This window comes from Pollicipes pollicipes, unplaced genomic scaffold (genome assembly GCF_011947565.3).
Source record: "Pollicipes pollicipes isolate AB1234 unplaced genomic scaffold, Ppol_2.1 Scaffold_6686;HRSCAF=7923_pilon_pilon_pilon, whole genome shotgun sequence".
NCBI classification, from domain to species: Eukaryota; Metazoa; Arthropoda; class Thecostraca; order Pollicipedomorpha; family Pollicipedidae; genus Pollicipes; species Pollicipes pollicipes.
Window position 1 is genome coordinate 42916077 of NW_023596921.1, and position 18864 is coordinate 42934940.

The 18864-nt window shown below is 47.6% G+C and overlaps 3 protein-coding genes across 4 annotated transcripts in view; 1 reads left to right on the plus strand and 2 right to left on the minus strand.

The window, feature by feature from the left end:
- LOC119107583 (uncharacterized) overlaps positions 1 to 5871 on the plus strand; it is a 52904-nt gene extending 47033 nt beyond the window's left edge. The window contains exons 1-3 of one of the 2 annotated variants that reach the window (XM_037231081.1): positions 4388 to 4519; positions 4724 to 4859; positions 5138 to 5871. In XM_037231081.1, coding sequence (XP_037086976.1) covers positions 4432 to 4519; positions 4724 to 4859; positions 5138 to 5318 — 405 coding nt within the window. In that variant the 5' untranslated portion in view covers positions 4388 to 4431 and the 3' untranslated portion in view covers positions 5319 to 5871. Of the gene's footprint in view, positions 1 to 4387; positions 4520 to 4723; positions 4860 to 5137 lie in introns of those variants that run through there. The other variant, XM_037231080.1, reaches the window with a different exon arrangement.
- LOC119107576 (uncharacterized) overlaps positions 1 to 10556 on the minus strand; it is a 93446-nt gene extending 82890 nt beyond the window's left edge. The window contains exon 1 of the mRNA XM_037231068.1: positions 10405 to 10556. Within this exon, the coding sequence (XP_037086963.1) occupies positions 10405 to 10492 (88 nt within the window). The 5' untranslated portion in view covers positions 10493 to 10556. The remainder of the gene's footprint in view (positions 1 to 10404) is intronic.
- Positions 10557 to 14666: 4110 nt separating this feature from the next.
- Positions 14667 to 16027, minus strand: LOC119107580 (uncharacterized). Its single transcript, XM_037231073.1, has 3 exons — positions 15869 to 16027; positions 15541 to 15676; positions 14667 to 15270 (listed from the first exon to the last, which is right to left on the minus strand). The coding sequence occupies exons 1-3, from the start codon at positions 15954 to 15956 to the stop codon at positions 15090 to 15092; spliced, it is 405 nt and encodes a 134-aa protein (XP_037086968.1). The 5' UTR covers positions 15957 to 16027; the 3' UTR covers positions 14667 to 15089.
- Between the last annotated feature and the right edge of the window lie 2837 nt (positions 16028 to 18864).

The window sequence follows — 18864 nt, forward strand, 5'->3', positions numbered from 1 at the left end:
CCCCTGCAGGGTCTTTGCTCCGGTACCAGACGCCAACCGCTGTCTGTACGAATACGTCAGGAAGAAGAAACAACGCCAGCAGGAGAAAAAGAAGACCTGCCGTCGCGTCTTCTTTTTTTATACATTCGGAGTGCCGTGTTTTTTCGTTGTACTTTTTGCAGACAGTGATGTTTTCTTTTAAAGCATTGACCTATGGTCTAGAAATAAGGAAAAATGCCCTGTTGACGACGAGTGCCGCACATCCCGAAGGTGCTCACGCTTACGTTTCGCGACGCGCATTCAGCAATTAAATCTCACTAACAGCCAATCACCCTCCGCGGATTGCATCATGCGTGCCGCATCATCGCTCTTGCGAGCGTAACAGCGCCATGTTATTTTGACCTTAGGCAGAAAGCATCTGTAGTATGACGGCAATCGTATGACTTTTCTATGACGACATCAAAGCCAAAGTGACTTTGAAGTTGTCTCCCAATAAACCTTTTTGCACTTTTGCGGGCGTGTAACTCAGGAACCGGAGGGTTTTTGGTCTTAAAAGGGCATGGCTGTGAACTGTATCAAATGTCCTCAAGATGGCTATTTCAGTTCAAAACGCCAGAGTAAGGGGAACATTCTCTTCAAAGGGTGATGATCCAGCGGGACAGCTGGTGGCCGTCGTCATTAGGTCGGACTTCCTCCGGTGACACCGAATGGTTTGATGAGCTTTGTTGACAAACGCAAGATCTATGCCTTGGTTCTATGCGTACATGTTATCATGATAATGAGAAAGATGTAAAGTTGCTCTGGGACTTAGCTAATCATTCCTACCGCATACTCACGGCATTTACTACATATTTTTTAGGGGGACGTGGAAGCTTGAAAAAGGATATAAAACTACTTTTCCTATGGCATTCTTCGCTTGCTTCGTTCGTTCCTGAATTATTCCTTTGTTAGTAGTGTCATGCACTGTCGAACAAACCTTTAATACAGACCAGTGTATCGCACTATGCCCACAGCAATCACGAGTTTTTGGGTACCATTACCTAGCAGCACTAACCGCTCACGGCGTCTTTCAGGGGTTTGAAATTCTTCGACCAAATACTTGGGCCTTAAAAATGGCCACAAACGTCTCTTGCCGACTGAGTTACTAGTGACGTCAGTCATTTCTGTAAGGCTTATAAAGGCATCCACTACCCCTCGCGTATTTCCTGCGTCTGGACCACCCTTTGTTCATGGCAAAGTACAACCGCGTTCAGATGAAGCTGGGCCACAGTAGACCAACTTTGACCGCATGGGTCTATTGCATTGACCACAACGGGGGTTTTTTTACTTCTCAGTTATGCATATGCCGGTATCTGGAGGCGGACATGGCTGGGGAGGGACCTCGGTCAGGCTGGAAGCCTTAACCACATCCCACATAATCACCCTGGTAACAAAGACCCTGTTGGCACCTTATAGTCAGGCAGAGGAAAAATGATAGCCTGCACGTACATTATGCTCAACCACTTTAAACTCCCATGGCTTAAATTGGTTTGGACAACCTTGTTTGATGCCAGACAGCTTACATCAAAAACGCTTTTCGTATGTTTTTGTTCCAAATTAAAGGCTACGAAGTGTTCATCGCCCCGATGTAGCCAACATAATTATACTCGCTTGCCATTGGTACGTCTTCGCGCGCTTGGATACTACCGGCAACGAACAGTGTTTGGAATGATCTTTTGTTTAGGTCAACACTCCTCCTGAAAACGAGGAAATCTCGGGCGTGCCTTCCTAAAACCTGAGGCTCTGCAGTTTTCGAGCTACACGCTCGCAAAAATGGGGAAATGTATATGAGGGAGAGTATTTTATTGTCATGTTCTATTCATGACGACAGAGTGTCGTTATTCAAACCCTGGCATTCCATGAGCCATCCAACGATCAAGGCAAATACAAATTAATTGTCGAGGCGTTCATATCTGGTATTCTTAAGCGTGATTTTCGCATATGCTCCACATTTCCATACAATTGGCTCTCAGTCAATCTTGTGCAAGGTACGATGACGTAATCAAACCACAATGCACTGAAGGAAATATTTACAAACTGGGGAATTGTGTTGTTTAAGGCAGTATTTTCCACTAAAAGTTACAAACCCAATAAATATAAGTGAGTTTGCTTCATCATAAATGAACCTTGCCTTGATATCTTCCAGTGCGAAATATTTCCTTTAATGATTATACCGAGCGAGTTACTCACACCTGAGTTGTTTTGTTTTGTTTTCTTGTTTTTTGCTTAACGATTTCCCTTTCTAGGATTTTTGCTCTTGACGGAGGTAGTCGATACTTTCCTGTTGGGGAATAGGTGATGCGACTCTCTCTCCCTGTCGTGGCCCCTTACTACCACCTTGCGTAACGTCCATGGCCGTACGGTGATTTTTGTTTCAAAAATCTGTCAACAGCCTTCTACGGTGCTAAAACAAAACAAGCAGGCATAGGGAGAACTCAGCCCCACGATCACCAGCTCGGCGGTGTCGCTGATTTGAACTCTCTGTTTATTCATGTGCTTAGATATATCCAGCCGCGGTGTAATTCTAACGCGGATCACTTCCGGCAAAAACAATATAATGCTGATAACTCAGATGTTCTGAACGTAAATTCGGGATCAGGAATGATACAGACTATTGTAGACCCATTTTTTTACCACTGGATTGCGAGTGGTCGTTGGCGTCCGCTCATCTTATGCTCCCAAGAAGGAACGTTAGTCTTCTGGGACAGTTCACATCAAGGCTAACCGCTTATAGGCCACATCTAGGCTATAGGCTACATCTATAGGCTAGGCTACATCTATAGGCTAGGCTACATCTAATAACCGCTTATCACAGATGACAAATTCAAATGAGTGTCATCTCTTCAGGTCTTCCCACATCTGCATCTATATTTGCCTCAAAAATGCACGCAACTGTACCGTCACTGATCACGATTTGCCAATTGCTCCGAGTCGGGCCTCAACGCGTGACGTCATCATCCTGACGTCACGGGCAGCAGCCAACAGCTCCTGTCACGTTCACCGGCCCAGTAAGCCACCGTCTGCGCGGCCAAGTAAATCCCCGGAGCGGAGTGCATGTAGCTGTCTCATTGAATCGGTCAGTCCGTTATTAATGTATGGTCTGTGCAGCGCCACACCGCAAAGCGCCTCTGCAGTGCATGGACATCGCGTTCCCGTGGGACGAGCTTGTCTCCTCTGAGGCTTAGTGGCATAACACAAAATGCATTGGCACTTCCTTCGAAATATTCCACATGTTCGATCTTTGGACAGCATCGCGAGGGATTCCGCAACGGCGTTCCCCGACACCGCATTCATCACTATGAGAAGTCCGGCGCCAGTGGGACCTCACCTTGTCTGGACGCACGTGAAAACACGAGAGGCAGGGTATGTGGGCCGAATGCTGTGTGAGAGGCGAGTGTGTTGCACTAGCACTGTCAGCATGATGCTGGAAATACATGACTGGTCGGTGGGTTTTTGATAGCGTGTTGAGATGTGAGACTGTGGCACTGCTGTCGAAGTGAGACCTACTCAGGTCCCAGGGGTCCAGGACGTCAGGACAAGTCCACACATAATGGCCGGCGTCGAAAACAGACGCTGTGCTTTATTGGTTTGTGGTATATGTTTGCCAGTCCTCTTGCAACGCATTGCAATATGCAGGACCAGGTACCGGTATCATCAGGTTCAAATTGCAATGTTTAAGGCATTCAGCACAAACACCATCAAATGTCCTTCTGGTGCATGCAACTAGGAAAAGCACAGCATTTTTTTTTTGTTGCTCTCAGCAAGAAACCTCCTTAGCCTCTCAGCCCCAGGCTTTCCGGCATGATGGGTTCGAACCTGATGCTAAACGGCTTGCGGTCGCTTGACTCCAGGGTTGAGTCCTAGAAACAGATCTATTTGTTTCGGTCATAGCTAAACGTCTGTGTGGCAGCTACCCAAACGTGCTTGTACCGCGGGGGGCCATGAGCGGAGGAAAGTATCGGCGGCATTAGGTATGTCCCGAGCGGAATGCTAACATTCCCAGTCTTTTGGATTTGGAAAACGGTTGGGAAAGCACTTTTCGCCCATCCCTGCTTGGTTCTGTCAGCCACCCATCGGGCTTTCTCAGCCGTTTGTAGCATTGCGGAGCAGCCGGCCTTCACAACCAGATTCCCATCCCGGTCCGACCTCAAATAGGTGGCGTCCACGGTGAAGGCCCCCAAAAGCCGAGCGTCAGACACGGTGCTAGAACAGCGTCTCTCGGGAGGATCTCCTCCAGGAAAACTGTGGCTGATTCACGACCGTGCCCTGTGCACCGTGACGATCACGGTCCGGTGCCGCATATATAACGAGCCGGCCGCTGGGAGCTGCATACAGAAGCGTTTGGTGCCCGACCAGACAGCAGACGAGAGTGGACTCTGGTCAGCCTGCAGTGCAAGACTGTCAGTCAGTAATATGTGGAAACTGCTAGTCATCGCTGTTGTTTGTGTGCAGCTGTGCTGTGCACAGTACCCGAGGTACCTTCGATTCCCGGTTGGCAGAGGTAAGAAGACTATTTGAAATAATGTCATGGTGACTTTAAAAAGCCAATTTACAATCGCTGCCTGTTCTCCTCCCAGTCAGTTCGCAAGCATGACAAGCAAAGTGTCTTTTTATGAACAAACCACCTGCAAAGCTTAACTATGTGTGCTCTATGTTTAGTAGCGAGATCCTGGGGTAAATCTCTAATTACATTTGTCCTCTACAGGTGACGACACTACATGTCATGACAACCAGGTTGACAAGAAGTACGACGTCGGTGATGTTTGGAGCTCCCCATTCTCTGGCTGTAAACAGAGTCACTGCGTCAAGGACAACGGCGTTCTCTACATCGACAGATTCCAGTGAGTGTGAAATGCAGTCACCAATTAACAGTTCGAGGTCGGGACCTGGCCACCTGCCCCCGTGCAATTCTTGTTACCAATATAAACCCACCGGACATGCTTTTCAAAAGCCCTATCATCTCCAATACCCAGACTAGGTGAAATCCGCAAGAAGGTAATGCAAACCAAGGTTTGTATGATTTATATTCGTATTTGCTGACGTTTCAAACCATGTGCGTTGAGGGTTTGTTGACGCCCCTGGCCTATCGGGTTTTATAATTAACGCACTTACTTTACAGGTGTCCGTCGGTGAGAAAGCAGGTGGACTTCAAGAAGCTGAAGGCCGACAACCTGTTCTGCCGCGAGGCTCGGGGAGACAGGAGGAAGGCGTTCCCCGACTGCTGTGCCCGCCTTGTCTGTAAACACTACGTGGACGGCAAGCTTGTGCCGCTGCCGGCGCACAAATATCCCCTGCTCTAGTCAGGGCTGGGATGAAACTGCATTTGCTTGAGTGTGAACCAAAGACGTCTGAATATTCGTCCGTGTGTGCACCTTTGGTGCATCCGAATGTTCCTATCGCTGCTTTCGGGCTTTCAGTGCGAGTCTTGTTATAGTGGTGTATTGTCTATTTATATGGTTTTTGTGCATCTAAGTATATTTTTGTATTTGTTGGTCGTCTTTTTTGTTCATCACCAACCTGATGCTCGGGTAAATATATTTGTCAACCTGAACTGATGTGACCTGTTGAGACGCCTGGACAAATCATTTTCCGTGATCTTGTCAACCATAACAGCGTTATGACCATCCGTACACCGATGCAACTTTTGTGAGAGATGTCATCAGTCAGATAAAATTTAACCCTCATTCTTTGGTCGAAACGTGGTGGAATCAAATTTAGGGTTGAAGCGCGAGTAAACCTGAAACATGCGATTTTTCGACCTGACTGAGATCTGTAACAAACAGATGCAAAACAATCTATCGTTTCCTCCCGAGTGGGGCAGACTTGCAACAACTTAGGCAGTGCAGTTTTCGTCAATCCACCATCGCTGCTGGTCACGTTATACTCAGCGCAGGGTAGTGTGACAAGTACAAAAATATACATCACAGATGTTTTTTTTCTAACTGCAGTCCTACTGCTTATATTCTGAAATGCAATATATTTGTGAATACAAAATTTACCTGACCCGCCAATATAGCCTTGGAAGGAATGTAAGGACCAGTCACGGGCTATTCAAAACGTGTGCTCCATCTTCGGTTGATCGACGACACCCGGTAGATGTGAGTTATAGAATAGCTCACTAAATCAAATATGATCAATGCAGGCGATAAATGAACGTGTGAACTACACATGGTGGCTTCAAGAATAAGAATGGGAGTAGTTTGGGTGCTTAGTTGTCGACTTGATGTCATGCTAAAAGCAGAAGTGGGCAAAATTAGCCCAGAAATCGTCTTTGGCTAAAGGTTATCAGTAAAGTAAATCTGTGAAACCACTGAAAAGTTAGCGGAAGACACATTTTCTTCGGCAGTCCGCTACATTATAAGGTCTACAGGATTGAAATCCCTTAAACCTGTTGAAAGGGCAGAAAAAGAGCTGGACAATGGGTATCCGGCGGCATTTGGTCGAACCGCGCCCGGTGGCACCGAATGGTCTGATGAGCTCTGATGATAAACGCGTGATGCGTCATCCTCATGATAATGTGATGTGTAGTAACTCTGGGACGTACCTGGCCATTCTCATCGCACATTACAGCACTTGCAGCTGCAGGAGAGATTGGCTGAATTTTGAAATTCACGCACATTTATAAACCAAAGCGCGCATATGTATCGCGACACGATGATTCGACGCCAGCGATATAACACACCTGGATCTCCGCCGCTTAGGGGCCGGTCTGTGGTGTAGGCGTGTCACGTACCAGCAAGTTTGCTTCTCGGTCCATATGGTTGCCATTCACCTAAACGTGGGTAAAACCAAGGTTTGATAATGAAGGCAAAGCAAGTCGATCTGCAAACCCGCAAAAAGAAGCTTTCTGATTGTGTGGTGGGAGTGCCGGGGAAGTTGGGGTCTCTATTTATGGTATGCCGACTTCCGCAAATGACATCGACACATCAGATGTAGGATAGCATGTTGAAGGCGGTCGTGAAAATCAACTGTGTACATCCTTTAGTTAGCAATGCCTGATGCCGTTGGAAAGGTCGCAACGATGGGCACTCGGCTAACTGTAAAGTAAAAGGGTGATAAGTAAATTAGGATCAGATCTTACAGCACCGAAGCGGGGACAGTTTCAAATCTGGCGACGATTGCAGACATATCTCAGCTGCCTCGAATTTTTTCTGTAAAAGGGGGTCTGAATGACTAGCCGAGTTCTGAGAACAGGATGTGGCTTGCCTTAGCATTGTACTACCCGGGCTATTTCATCCCATGCAATAGAAGATCAAAAAATATTTTGAGTACGCATTGGTTTGCTACCGTCCGCACTCCATGGCTGGGAAACTGCCCCTGAGATGTATTGTAGCCACTCAGCAATGACTTGAATGAAACAAGACACACCCACAACAAACGGTGAGCTAACGCGCTTGTTTTTGTCGCGGAAGACTAGGAAGTAGTTGCACGATTTTAGCATCCTTAGCTGTTAAACGCACGCGGATACTGTCGTACTCAGAGTCATTGCCAATGACCTGTACAAGTGGCAGCATGACTGAATAGGTCCAGCCGAAAGCCCTCTAATAGGAATGAATGGGCATATGGCTGAGAAGTTCAGAATTGCGTGATATAAAGAACGACTGCTTTTGAACACTTCGCAGTGAACCACATGCCTCATGTTGTTCCAGATATCGCGATGACACGACGGCGCAACCGGGATTACCATAAACATTTACTGGGACGTTCATGCCTGATCAGACCAAACTCCAGTGAAAAATACGTGCCCGACCAGCCCTGGGAAGCAAAGTCATTGTTTACACCACACCCGAAAAAGTGACTGTGCCAAGTGCCCAGTGGGTACGGTTAGTGCGGCCAGTTACGTACCAGATACAAAGACGCAGCATGAGCATACAGCAATCACCAAACGCCTGGATATGCCGTCAAGAATCGATGCCAGTGATTCGATAATAAGATAGCAGATGCCGTAGAAAAAAGGACGGACTGAGAACATGGCTAAACCTGCAAAGTTCTGCGGTACAAAGAGGAATTACTGCGAACGACAAGTCGGAGGAAGCCGTAGATCTGAAGCTATCACAAGAACCTGATGACATGATAACGACGACCTACGTCACAAGTAGGCGGGTGTGCAAGGAACGTTTGCGGTCACTTAAAACTCGAGTGCATGATAGAAAAATAATACTAGAAAACTGGGGGGAAATGTGTGCGTTTAGTGCTGCGAGGTCAATACGCTGAAATGGTCCACGATGCTCTGACCATGCATCGATGCACTGGCCTGTACTAAAGATTTCGACGGCACATTCAACAGTAATAAGGAGAGAAATCAGATACGGTGAAAACATGCGGTGGTTAACACAGGGAACGTTGCTCTCATAACCTGTTTTGACCCTCCCCACGCCCACAAAAAGCAGTGGCAAGTGCTGGGAATGTGCGGTGAGAATGGTCAGCTACATCCCAGAGCAACTATACATCACATGATCATGATCATGACGCATGCCAAAAAGCGAGGCACGGATCGTGCGCTTGTCACTGACGCTCATCAGACCATTTGTTGTCGCCGGGCGCAGTTCAACTAAATGCCGACGGGTACCAAAGGTCCAGCTGTATTTTGGCCATTTCAAAAGGTTTAAGGGGATACCAATCATGCCGGTTTTAAAAAAGTAACGGATTAAAGAAAAAGCTTTACCGTTCATTAGGTTTGCAGCAGTTTCATATATCTGTTTCACAGAGAGCTTTTAGTGAAATTTAACTTTTTGCCTAACTTTGCCCACCTCCGCTGAACTAACGCACACCAGTCAAACATCTACCAGGTGTCGTCGAAGAACCGGGTACAGAACATTCGCTTTGAACACCCCGTGATTGGTCCTGAATGCCTCCGGAAGCTATATGGTGAACCTAGTAAAGGTGAAATTTAGGAAAATAATCGGGTTTCAGAACTCAAACTGTAGGAGTGTGGCTGTCAAAACCTCTGTGATATATGCGTCCATACCGGTCGAACTACCTTGCCCTGAGTATTGCGTGAACAGAAACCACGATGGATTGATGGAAACCGCGCTGCCCAGGTAGCTAATGCTGCTAGTCTGTCATACTCGGGAGGAGCCAACAGTGTGATTTTTCTGTCTTTTGTTCCAGGCTTCAGGCTCAAAAGTCATATATCTCACGTGTATTCACGCCTCAGTCTGGAATTAAATTTCACTGCGTTTCCAAGGAAGAATATTGGTAAAATAATATTTGACTGGGGAAACCGCCCCTGAACATTTCATCGCTGTCCGGACGATCATGGCACTGCCATGAACGACGACATTATGGAAAATGATTTGCCAAGATGTCTCAACAGTTCCCACATCAACCCTCAAAAGTATATTTACCTGAGCATCAAATTGGTGCAGTACAAAAACAGCGCTCAGTAGTAACAAAGTGGTACATGCATGCACAAAAACCATCTAAATTGTCATTGCGCCAATATCACATGACTTGCACTGAAAGCCCGCGCAGCAATAGCAACATTCGGTCGCATCAAATGTGCACACACGGACGAATATTTAGACGTCTTTGGTTCTCACTCGAGCAACTGTAGTTCCATTCCATCACTGACTAGAGCAGGGGATATTTGTGCGCCGGCAGCGGCACAAGCTTCCCGTCCACGTAGGGTTTACAGACAAGGCGTGCACAGCAGTCGGGAAACTCCTTCCTCCTGTCTCCCCGAGCCTCGCGGCAGAACAGATTGTCGGCCTTCAGCTTCTTGAAGTCCACCTGCTTTCTCACCGACGGACACCTGTAAAGTAAGTGCGTTGATTCCAGAACCCGAAGGACCAGGGCCATTAAGTACTCAGCAACACGCATGATTAGAAACGTCAACAAATGGAAGCATAAAACATACAGCTGGTTTCCATCACTGCTGTGGACTTCACCTAGTCTGAGTGGTGAAAATGACATAAACTTTGAAAGACATGCCCAGTGTGAGTAGCATGTTGAATAGCAGGTCCAGTGGGTTAATTTAGGCAACAATAATTGCACGGTGACGTCTGTCTGGGTCCCGACTTCCAGCTACTGATTGATGACTGAATTTCACGCTTACTGGAATCGGTCGATGTAAAGAACGCCGTTGTCCTTGATGCAGTGGCTCTGTTTACAGCCAGAGAATGGGGAGCTCCAGACGTCACCGATGTTGTACTTCTTGTCAACCTGGTTGGCATTTGGTGTCGTCGCCTGTAGAGAACAGAAATATGTCGAGAATTACCCCCAGGACCTCGCCGGCAAAACATAGGGTACACATAGTTAGCTTTGCAGATGCTTTGTCCATGAAAATCCACTCTGCTGCCATGCTTGTGAACTGACTGCGAGAACAGGCAAGTGGTATCAATTGGCTCGATAAAGTCATCTTGATATTATGTCAATAGGTCTTACCTCTCCCAACCGGGAAACGAAGGTATCTCGGGTACTGCGCACAGCACAGCTGCACACAAACAACAGCGATGACCAGCAGTTTCCCCATATTGCTGACTGAAAGTCTTGCCCTGCAGCTGACCAGAGTCCACTCTCGTGTGTTATCTGATCTGGTCGCCAAACGCTTCTGTATGCAGTCCCCACCGGCCGGCTCGTTATATATACGGAACCGGACCGTGACGTCACGGTGCACAGGGCTGGTCGGGATCAGCGCAGTTTTCCGGGAGGACACTCTCTCGAGACGCGCTGTTCTAGCACGTGCATGACGCCCGGCGTTTGGGGGCCTTCACCGTGACGCACGTATTTGAGGTCGGACCGGGATGGGATCCGGTGTAAAGACCACCGCCCCGCAATGCTGGAAACGGCCAAGAAAGGCCTTGGATCGGCCAGCAAAAACAAGCGTAGGTGGGACGTAGAAATACTTTTCCAACCGCTTCTCGGATCTAGAAGGCTGGGAAGTTGGTGGTCCGTGCATGCATGCCTAATGCCGCCGAGACTTGCCTCCGCTCATGGCCCGCCGCGGTAAGGCCCCGCGATAGTACAGTGCCCTGAAACTGCTTTCCACTTGGGTGGAGGGGATGTCACTATTCACAAAGAGATGGAAACATTACCCCATTTTCATCATGTTTAACAGAACAAAATTGGGTTTAAGTCACAACATTTGATTGCTCACTAATTACACTTCATGCTTTTTTCTTTTTCAGGTCCCGATCATTGTCGTGCTGGTCTGGTATCCTGCCCATGTACCATTTCGTATTCCAGTCTTCCTCACCATCCACCGTCCACTGAAGCCCATATGTTGATGGTGTGATAGTTACTCGTGATAGTTAGCAATGATGGTCGTATTTGAATCGGTAGAAAATAAACATCAGGTGCCAAGTAACCGTTACGAGCTTTTCTCAGCCTAGTTGCAAAGAGTACAATACACGCCGACGAAAGCGCATTGCCACGATCTCTACTCAACAGACGCTGAAGGCGGTAATTCCTCACATCGTGGTATGGAATGCAAGGGATCTGAGCCTGCCAACTATCAAGATACGTAGAACAAGCAAGATGCATTTAACTTGCGTTCCCTCCTCCTAACAAGTTTTAAACTCATGACATGTGTCGATTTTTACGCATCACCTTTGCCAAAGCATTTCTACAACGGATGTACCTCAAAACGGCGCTCATGCCCCAACGGGCCTGTGTTGAGACAAAACCTTACAGCTTACAGCTAAGCTTAAGCTGTCAGGTTACTGCTTCTCAGAAAATCCCGCCAAAAAAGGGATACCAAATGAATTGGAAACATGCGACAAGCTCCCGTATAATTATGCCGTTAATTATTTTTGAGAAGTCCATCCCTATTAGCGATTAAGCAGCGGTGTAGAAGCACTACGCGAGACATCAGTGTCAGCCGGTGTGAATCCAGAAGGCGAGGGGGGCATGGGGCCACGGCCCCTTGGGCCCCCAAGGGGCGCATAGGCTACGAAGAAGCTCAAAGCCGGCCGAACAGACACAGCTTTGTGCACAAAACGCGACAAAAGAACAGTCGCAAGTGAAAACGAAGGGCTTAAGAGCAGATGAAAATAATTTCTCGCTGGTTGAGAAGGAAGGGATTGGAGGATTTAATGCATATTGCGCTGCAACTTGTAACTTTGACCTAAGTGAGACCACGTACAGGTCAATGCACTCTGAAAATGTGGCGTCTCTAGCTTTCTTAGTCCCGGAAATCTCAGGGGGGGGGGGCAACTTGAGCCCCCCCCCCGCCCCCCCCCCCCCACCCGAGCGAATGGTATATAACCGGCCACCCGGGCGCGTGTTTAGAGAGCCACAGGCTCCGAAGGGACCCATTAACGGCCGAACAGGTGCTGTTTTCCAACATAAAGCACAAGATTTAACGTCTTTGGGCGTCCAAGCGACCAAGAACAGTCACCAGCGAAAGTGGCGAGCCCGTGAACAGCCAGCATTAATTCTTCGCTGATTGAGAGGGCGGTGATTGGACAATATTTTAATGCTCATTGCATTGCCTTAAGGTCAAAATTACGCTGCTGTCAGGGACCTTTATATTTACTTCCCGGGTATATCCTATCGCTAAGGAACCTTCCACGTTGTCCTTGATCTCTTTGCATTTTCTGGCAGGGCCCCACGCTGCTGTTGGGGCACTATCCGCTAACATGCTTGGGCACTCTTAATCAATCAGCGGTCCTCCACGGATACTTCTCATTTGCCCAAAGGCTCTATACGCTTTTTCCGGGCCCCATATACCGGGTCACTCTCAGATGCTCATAGCCCCTTCATATAAGTCTCGGGCTCTTTCCACTTGCTCGAAGGGCCTTGTGTTGCTACTGGGGCCCATATAGGGTAAAGCACCGAGCCACTCGATGCTCAGGAGCCGTCTACATTGATGTTTTCATTGATCTCATTTGCGGAGGATCCTTCACCTTCCATCGAGGCACTTTCTGTTAACCTACCCAGGCATTGTTGATATCACATGGGCATAAGTTCACGCACACTGATCTTGTGTAATTCCCCTTTGCTCAGAGGACTATGTGCTCAGCCAGGGGCCCCATATGTCGGCATGCCGGGGCACTCCTGATCGTTTCGGGGTCTACCACGTTAGTTTGGGGTTCTTCCCGCTTGCGCTGAGGACCTTTCACTTCCTGACGGAAGCTTCTCTGTTGGCCTGTCGCAGCACCTACCATCGCACAGGCTTCGTCCCCGTGGCTCTTGGTACCTTAGCCTTACAGCACCAGTGGGATATGCAACAATGAATTTTTAAGCGCAGTTGTCAAACATAATTTTGCATGCCGCCTTCGTTGTGTGTGTCGCTTATGTTGGTTGTTGAATTTGTGGTACCTTTTATAGTTGTGCATCATGTTCTTAACACATTTAGATACTAAGACATTTTGTAACCCATGATACACAAAGCGAAATCTCTGCGCTAGTCATCAGCTGTCAGCTTATCACGTTGACCAGGATGCTTCCTGTAGATAAGCTAGGAGTGAGGTTCGTGCTTGATCTAATATCATTTAGCAGCCAATTCTAGTTAATTTTTCCATGTTTTTTTGACAAACTGGGCCTCAAAATGAAGGATTAAGCAGGCTGGAGAAAATGAATAATCCCCATGTGCGTGTGCTCACGCCAATATTTCTAGGTCTGTGCACATTAAGATGAATTCCCGTATAATCAAAATCCCGCATCCGCCCCTGGTGTCAGCAAGTTTTTCTCGGCAGCCAAAGCTCTATATAAATGTTTGGTCTGGTTCAGCGCGATGGTGGGAGAGCGTTGCCGTCTTCAGGTCATTGCTAAGCGGACGGCGATACACTTTGGGCACAACTGAAATACTGGTATTGGTGCTACACTATATGGGGGTGCGCACTATATGCCACGCACGCACGTGGCATGGTGGCATATAGTGCCGCACGTGCACGCAGGCCACGCACTGTACGCCATACTGATGCTATACAGAAGTGCTAATAATTGTCGCCCTGATTCGCCGTGTTTAATAACAGACTGATAGGGAAATAGGGTGATGTGATCCCAAGACATTCAAAGACAAAGCATGAGATTAGCAGTGTTATAGGGGATATCAGCCATGTCGGTCTTAAGAAAATAGCGGATAACCGGAAAGCCTTATCCTTTGTTCACTTTTAGCAGATTCACGGATTTACTTTACGGACAGACTTTAGCAAAACTTAACCTTTGGGCTAAATTTGCCTACCTCCGCCTTTAGCATCGCCCATATTCATAGGTAAGTACCCAGCCTTCCCAATTTTTATTCTTGGAGACACCCTGAGCGGTTCACACTTTCAAATATCACCTGCATGTTATCATGTCTGATGAAGTGAACCGTTTCAACAGGGCACTTCAGTCAAACATCGACCAGGTTCGTGGAAGAGTTGGAGACAGAACACTCGCTTTGAGTAGGCCGTGGTTGGTCTTGAAATTCACCCCAAAGCCATTTTGATGGGTCTGGTGCAAGTTATATGACGGAAAATCGTCCAGCTTTAGCCCGCAAGTTGTGGAGAACGGAGACCGCTGCCATCAGCCTCTATGATGCACGTTTTTGTATCGGTTAAACTATCTTGTGCTGAGTATAACGTGACCAGCAGTGATGATGGATGAATGAAAGCCGCGCTGCCCAAGTAGCTGCTGCTGTCAGTCTGTCACACAATGGAAGAAACAAATTTGCGATTTTTTTGTCTTCTTGTTGCAGATCTCAGATGCGTTCAAAAGTTGTAAATTACACGTTTATTTGCGCTTCCATCCGGCGACAGATATCGCTTCGCTTTGCATGAAGAATAATGGCTGAATGTATCTGACTGGTAATATCGCTCACAAACGTTTCATCGGTGTGCGAATAACCATAATATTGCCATGGACGACGACATTATGGAAAATGACTTGCCCAGATGTCTCAGCAGGTCCCATCAATTCAGATTCAACGTACATTTACCTGAGCATCAGATTGGTGCTGAGCAAAGCTTGCGACTAGTTGTATGCGCGAAATCCTATAACTGAAAGATCGCACCAATATCACAAGACTCCAGCTGAAAGCCCAAACGGCAATAGGCACATTCGGCAACACCAACTTCGCATACACGGATAAATATTCAAACATCTTGGTTCGCACTCCCGCAACTGCAGTTTCATCCCAGTCCTGACTAGAGCAGGGGATATTTGTGCGCCGGCAGCGGCACAAGCTTGCCGTCCACGTAGTGTTTACAGACAAGGCGGGCACAGCAGTCGGGAAACTCCTTCCTCCTGTCTCCCCGAGCCTCGCGGCAGAACAGATTGTTGGCCTTCAGCTTCTTGAAGTCCACCTGCTTTCTCACCGACGGACACCTGTAAAATAAGCACGTTAATCATAAAATCAGACAGGTCAGGATCATCAAGAAACTTTCAGCGCGTTAATGATTTGAAACGTCAGTGAAAATAGACGTATGTCATACGAATCCTGGTTTACATTTGCATGCTGTGGACTAGACCAACTTTCGGTGCTGGAAATTAAAGAGCTCTTCAAAGTGGGTTCACCTGGGTGGCAAGAATTGTAGGGTGCCGGATGTCCAGGTTCCGACCTCCAACTGCTAATTGGTGGCTGCATTTCACACTCACTGGAATCTGTCGATGTAAAGAACGCCGTCCTCCTTGATGCAATGACTCTGTTTACAGCCAGAGAATGGGGAGCTCCAGACATCACCGATGTTGTACTTCTTGTCAACCTGGTTGTCATGGCATTTGGTGTCGTCACCTGTAGAGAACAAAGAGGCGTCGGTGGTAAACGCTCAGGATCTCGGAGCCAAAGCATGGGGTATGCTTTGTTTAGCTTTGCAGGTGCTTTGTTCATCAAAAGACACCTTGCTTTGTGAGCTGACTCTATGGAACAGGCAGGCGGTATTATTGGATATGCATATTCACCGACGCATGGTAACTTTGATCTTACCTCTGCCCACCGGGAAACGAAGGTATCTCGGGTACTGTGCACAGCACAGCTGCACGCAAACAACAGCGATGACCAGCAGTTTCCACATATTACTGACTGAAAGTCTTGCACTGCAGCTGACCAGAGTCCACTCTCGTCTGTTGTCTGGTCTGGCCACCAAACGCTTCTGTATGCAGTCCCCAGCGGCCGGCTCGCTATATATGCGGCACCGGACTGTGACGTCACGGTGCACAGGGCCGGTCGAGATGAGCGCAGTTTTCCGGGAGGGCATTCTCTCGAGAGGCGCTGCTCTGACACGTGTCTGAGGCCTGACTTTTGGGAACTTTACCGTGATGCACCTATTTGAGGTTGAGCCGAAATGGAATTGTAAAAACCGACCGCTTCGTGATGCTCCACAAAACTTAGAAAGGCCAAGGATAGGCCCACAGAAACCAGTGGAGGTGCGACATGCAAATGCTTTGCCATGCGTTTCCCGGATCCAAAAGGCTGGGAAAGCTGGCATTCCGTATGTACATACCTAATGCCGCCAGTACTTGTCTTTGTCCATGGCCCGCCCCAATACAGCCTCGCTATGGTGCGACTCGTGCATGCATACAAGCATCATCCATCCATTGTGCGCCCATCAATATGGAGCTTGTCAGCATTGTGCGATTTCTGCTTTTCCGAACGTTAATTGTCAGGTGGAATGGCTGGAATGTCGCTAATGGAAATTTATCTCCAAAGCCTCGGAAAAGTGCCGGGGAAGAATGCTTAAACGAGCTTGGGGTCCTTAAGTTAAGCAGGTTCACACTCGCTATGTGTGCAATAACAATGATGTCGGCTGGGTGGCTTTTACAAATAGCTAGCGGTATTTGATTTGTTGTGAGGATGTCCTCTGTGGTTACACCGCGGAAAAACCCATTGAGATTTTTGCGTTTTTTTCGAGCAGCCCGTTTTCGTCCTGTTAGTCTTTAATTTACGACTTCACCCTCAGCATTGAATCCGAGTACCCTCAAGATAATTTCAGAATCTGAATGATTTTGTTGACCATATCGTTTTTCAATTATCTACACATTTTTTCGTCAGACTGCTAAGCTGATTCCCGGCTGGTGTAAATACATAGACACAACGGGCTTCGCAGCGATTTGAAGCATGACATTTGGTGGTGACTGGAAGAAAAGGGGAAGATCACTGCATTGAGGTGACGCCATGAGGTTTTTAAAACTAATTGAGACAGGAAGAAATGCCGAATGCCGTGCACCGATCACACCAGGCACATAGCAAATTCTAACGATACCTTATTTCCTGCAGTCAAGTCATTACCCGGAGGTCATCGTCCCAGTTGAATGAACAATTTCGCCTGAACTTTGTTTGCTCATGTGAAGACATGATCGCGAGGCTCTATGCTCGGCTAATCCTTTGTGGCTAGTTACCAGGTAGCCACTGACCTATCAGCGGGAAACATATATCCGTCTCTGGTATTTAAATATTGAAATATTCGCCCCTGGGGTCAAGCGACTGCAAGTCGTTTATCTTTGGGTTCGAACTCATAATGACGAAAAACAATAGGAGCTGAGAGGCTGGGCGCGTTTCTCTCTTATACCGAGCAGAATACTACGTACATCCTTTTTGCCTTCATCACAAGGACATTCTATGTTGTTTATGCCGAACGTTTTAAGCATTGCAAATTGAGCCTGTTGAATCCGTTGCCTCGTGCTGCATATCACAAACGCGTGCACACGGATATGCACAACATGCATTAACAAATCACACACAACACTCGTGTCTCACTCCGGCATCGCGTGTTGGATATCCTGTTATCTTGGGGTCCCTGGGACCTGAGTAGGTCTCACTCGACAGCGTTGCCAGAGCTCCGCATCTCTATACGCTATCAAAATACACCGGCTTAATCATTTTCCTGCACCATTGTGGACAGTGCTAGTGCAACACAATCGCATCAACATGGGCCCACTCACCCTGCCTCTGATGCCTCTCATGTGTGTCTAGACAGGATGAAGTCTCACTGGCGCCGGACTTCTCATCGTTGAATTCGGTGCCGGGCTGCCGCTGCGGAGTACTCACAAGGCCGTCCAGAGATTGAATACGTGGAGTGTTTCCGAAGAAAACGTCCATTGCATGTGCTGTAATACACTAAGCATGGCATGAGTTGAATTCGTCCCACGGAAATGTGATGTGCTACGTATTTGCATAAGCGCTTTGCAATATGCAGCTGCATAGGTTATGCACTCTCAACAGGCTGGTTGATTTTATGTGACAGATATATGCGGCTGAACAGCTGGTGACGTACTGGCCCGGTGAGAACGACGAGAGCTGTTCGCTGCGACCCGTGACCTCAGGATCGTGACGTTACTCATTGAGTCCTGACTTGGAAATGCATTTTTACCAGGCTCATCGATTTCATATGGCAGAAAAAGGCGTTCCAGCTCTGGGATTTACACGGCCACACAGCCGGGGGCGTACTGGACCGGTGGGCGAAACAACAGATGTTGGCTGCGGCCGTTTGACGTTAGGATGATGACGTCACACGTTGATGCCCGAATTGGAACGACTGGGAAATCGTGATCAGTGTCTTTACAATTGAGCGCATTTGTGAGACAAATATAGATGCAGAAGAAGGAAAGGCCGAATATTCCTGAAGCCGGGACACTCATTTCAACTTAGTCGGTTGGTAAAATGGAATTTTGTATTAATGGTCTTCAAGTAGCCTGTCTCAGAAGACTGGCCTTCCCAACTGTGAGCATATGAATAACGAGCGACCAACCACTACAAAAGGAGCACTTGCAATTCAGGGGTTAAAAGGGATAACTGCACTTAAGTTGCCATCCTCACTGATCAAACAGCCGCCTGAGTTCACGTGTAGAACATCTGACTTACCAGTATTTCATAAGTTTTTACGCAAATAATTTCGCTCGAATCACACCGGTCTCGAATATGTTGTCGGCCTATTGATCAGCAGATAATCGCGATTAGGAATGTAAACAAGGTGACGCGGGGCT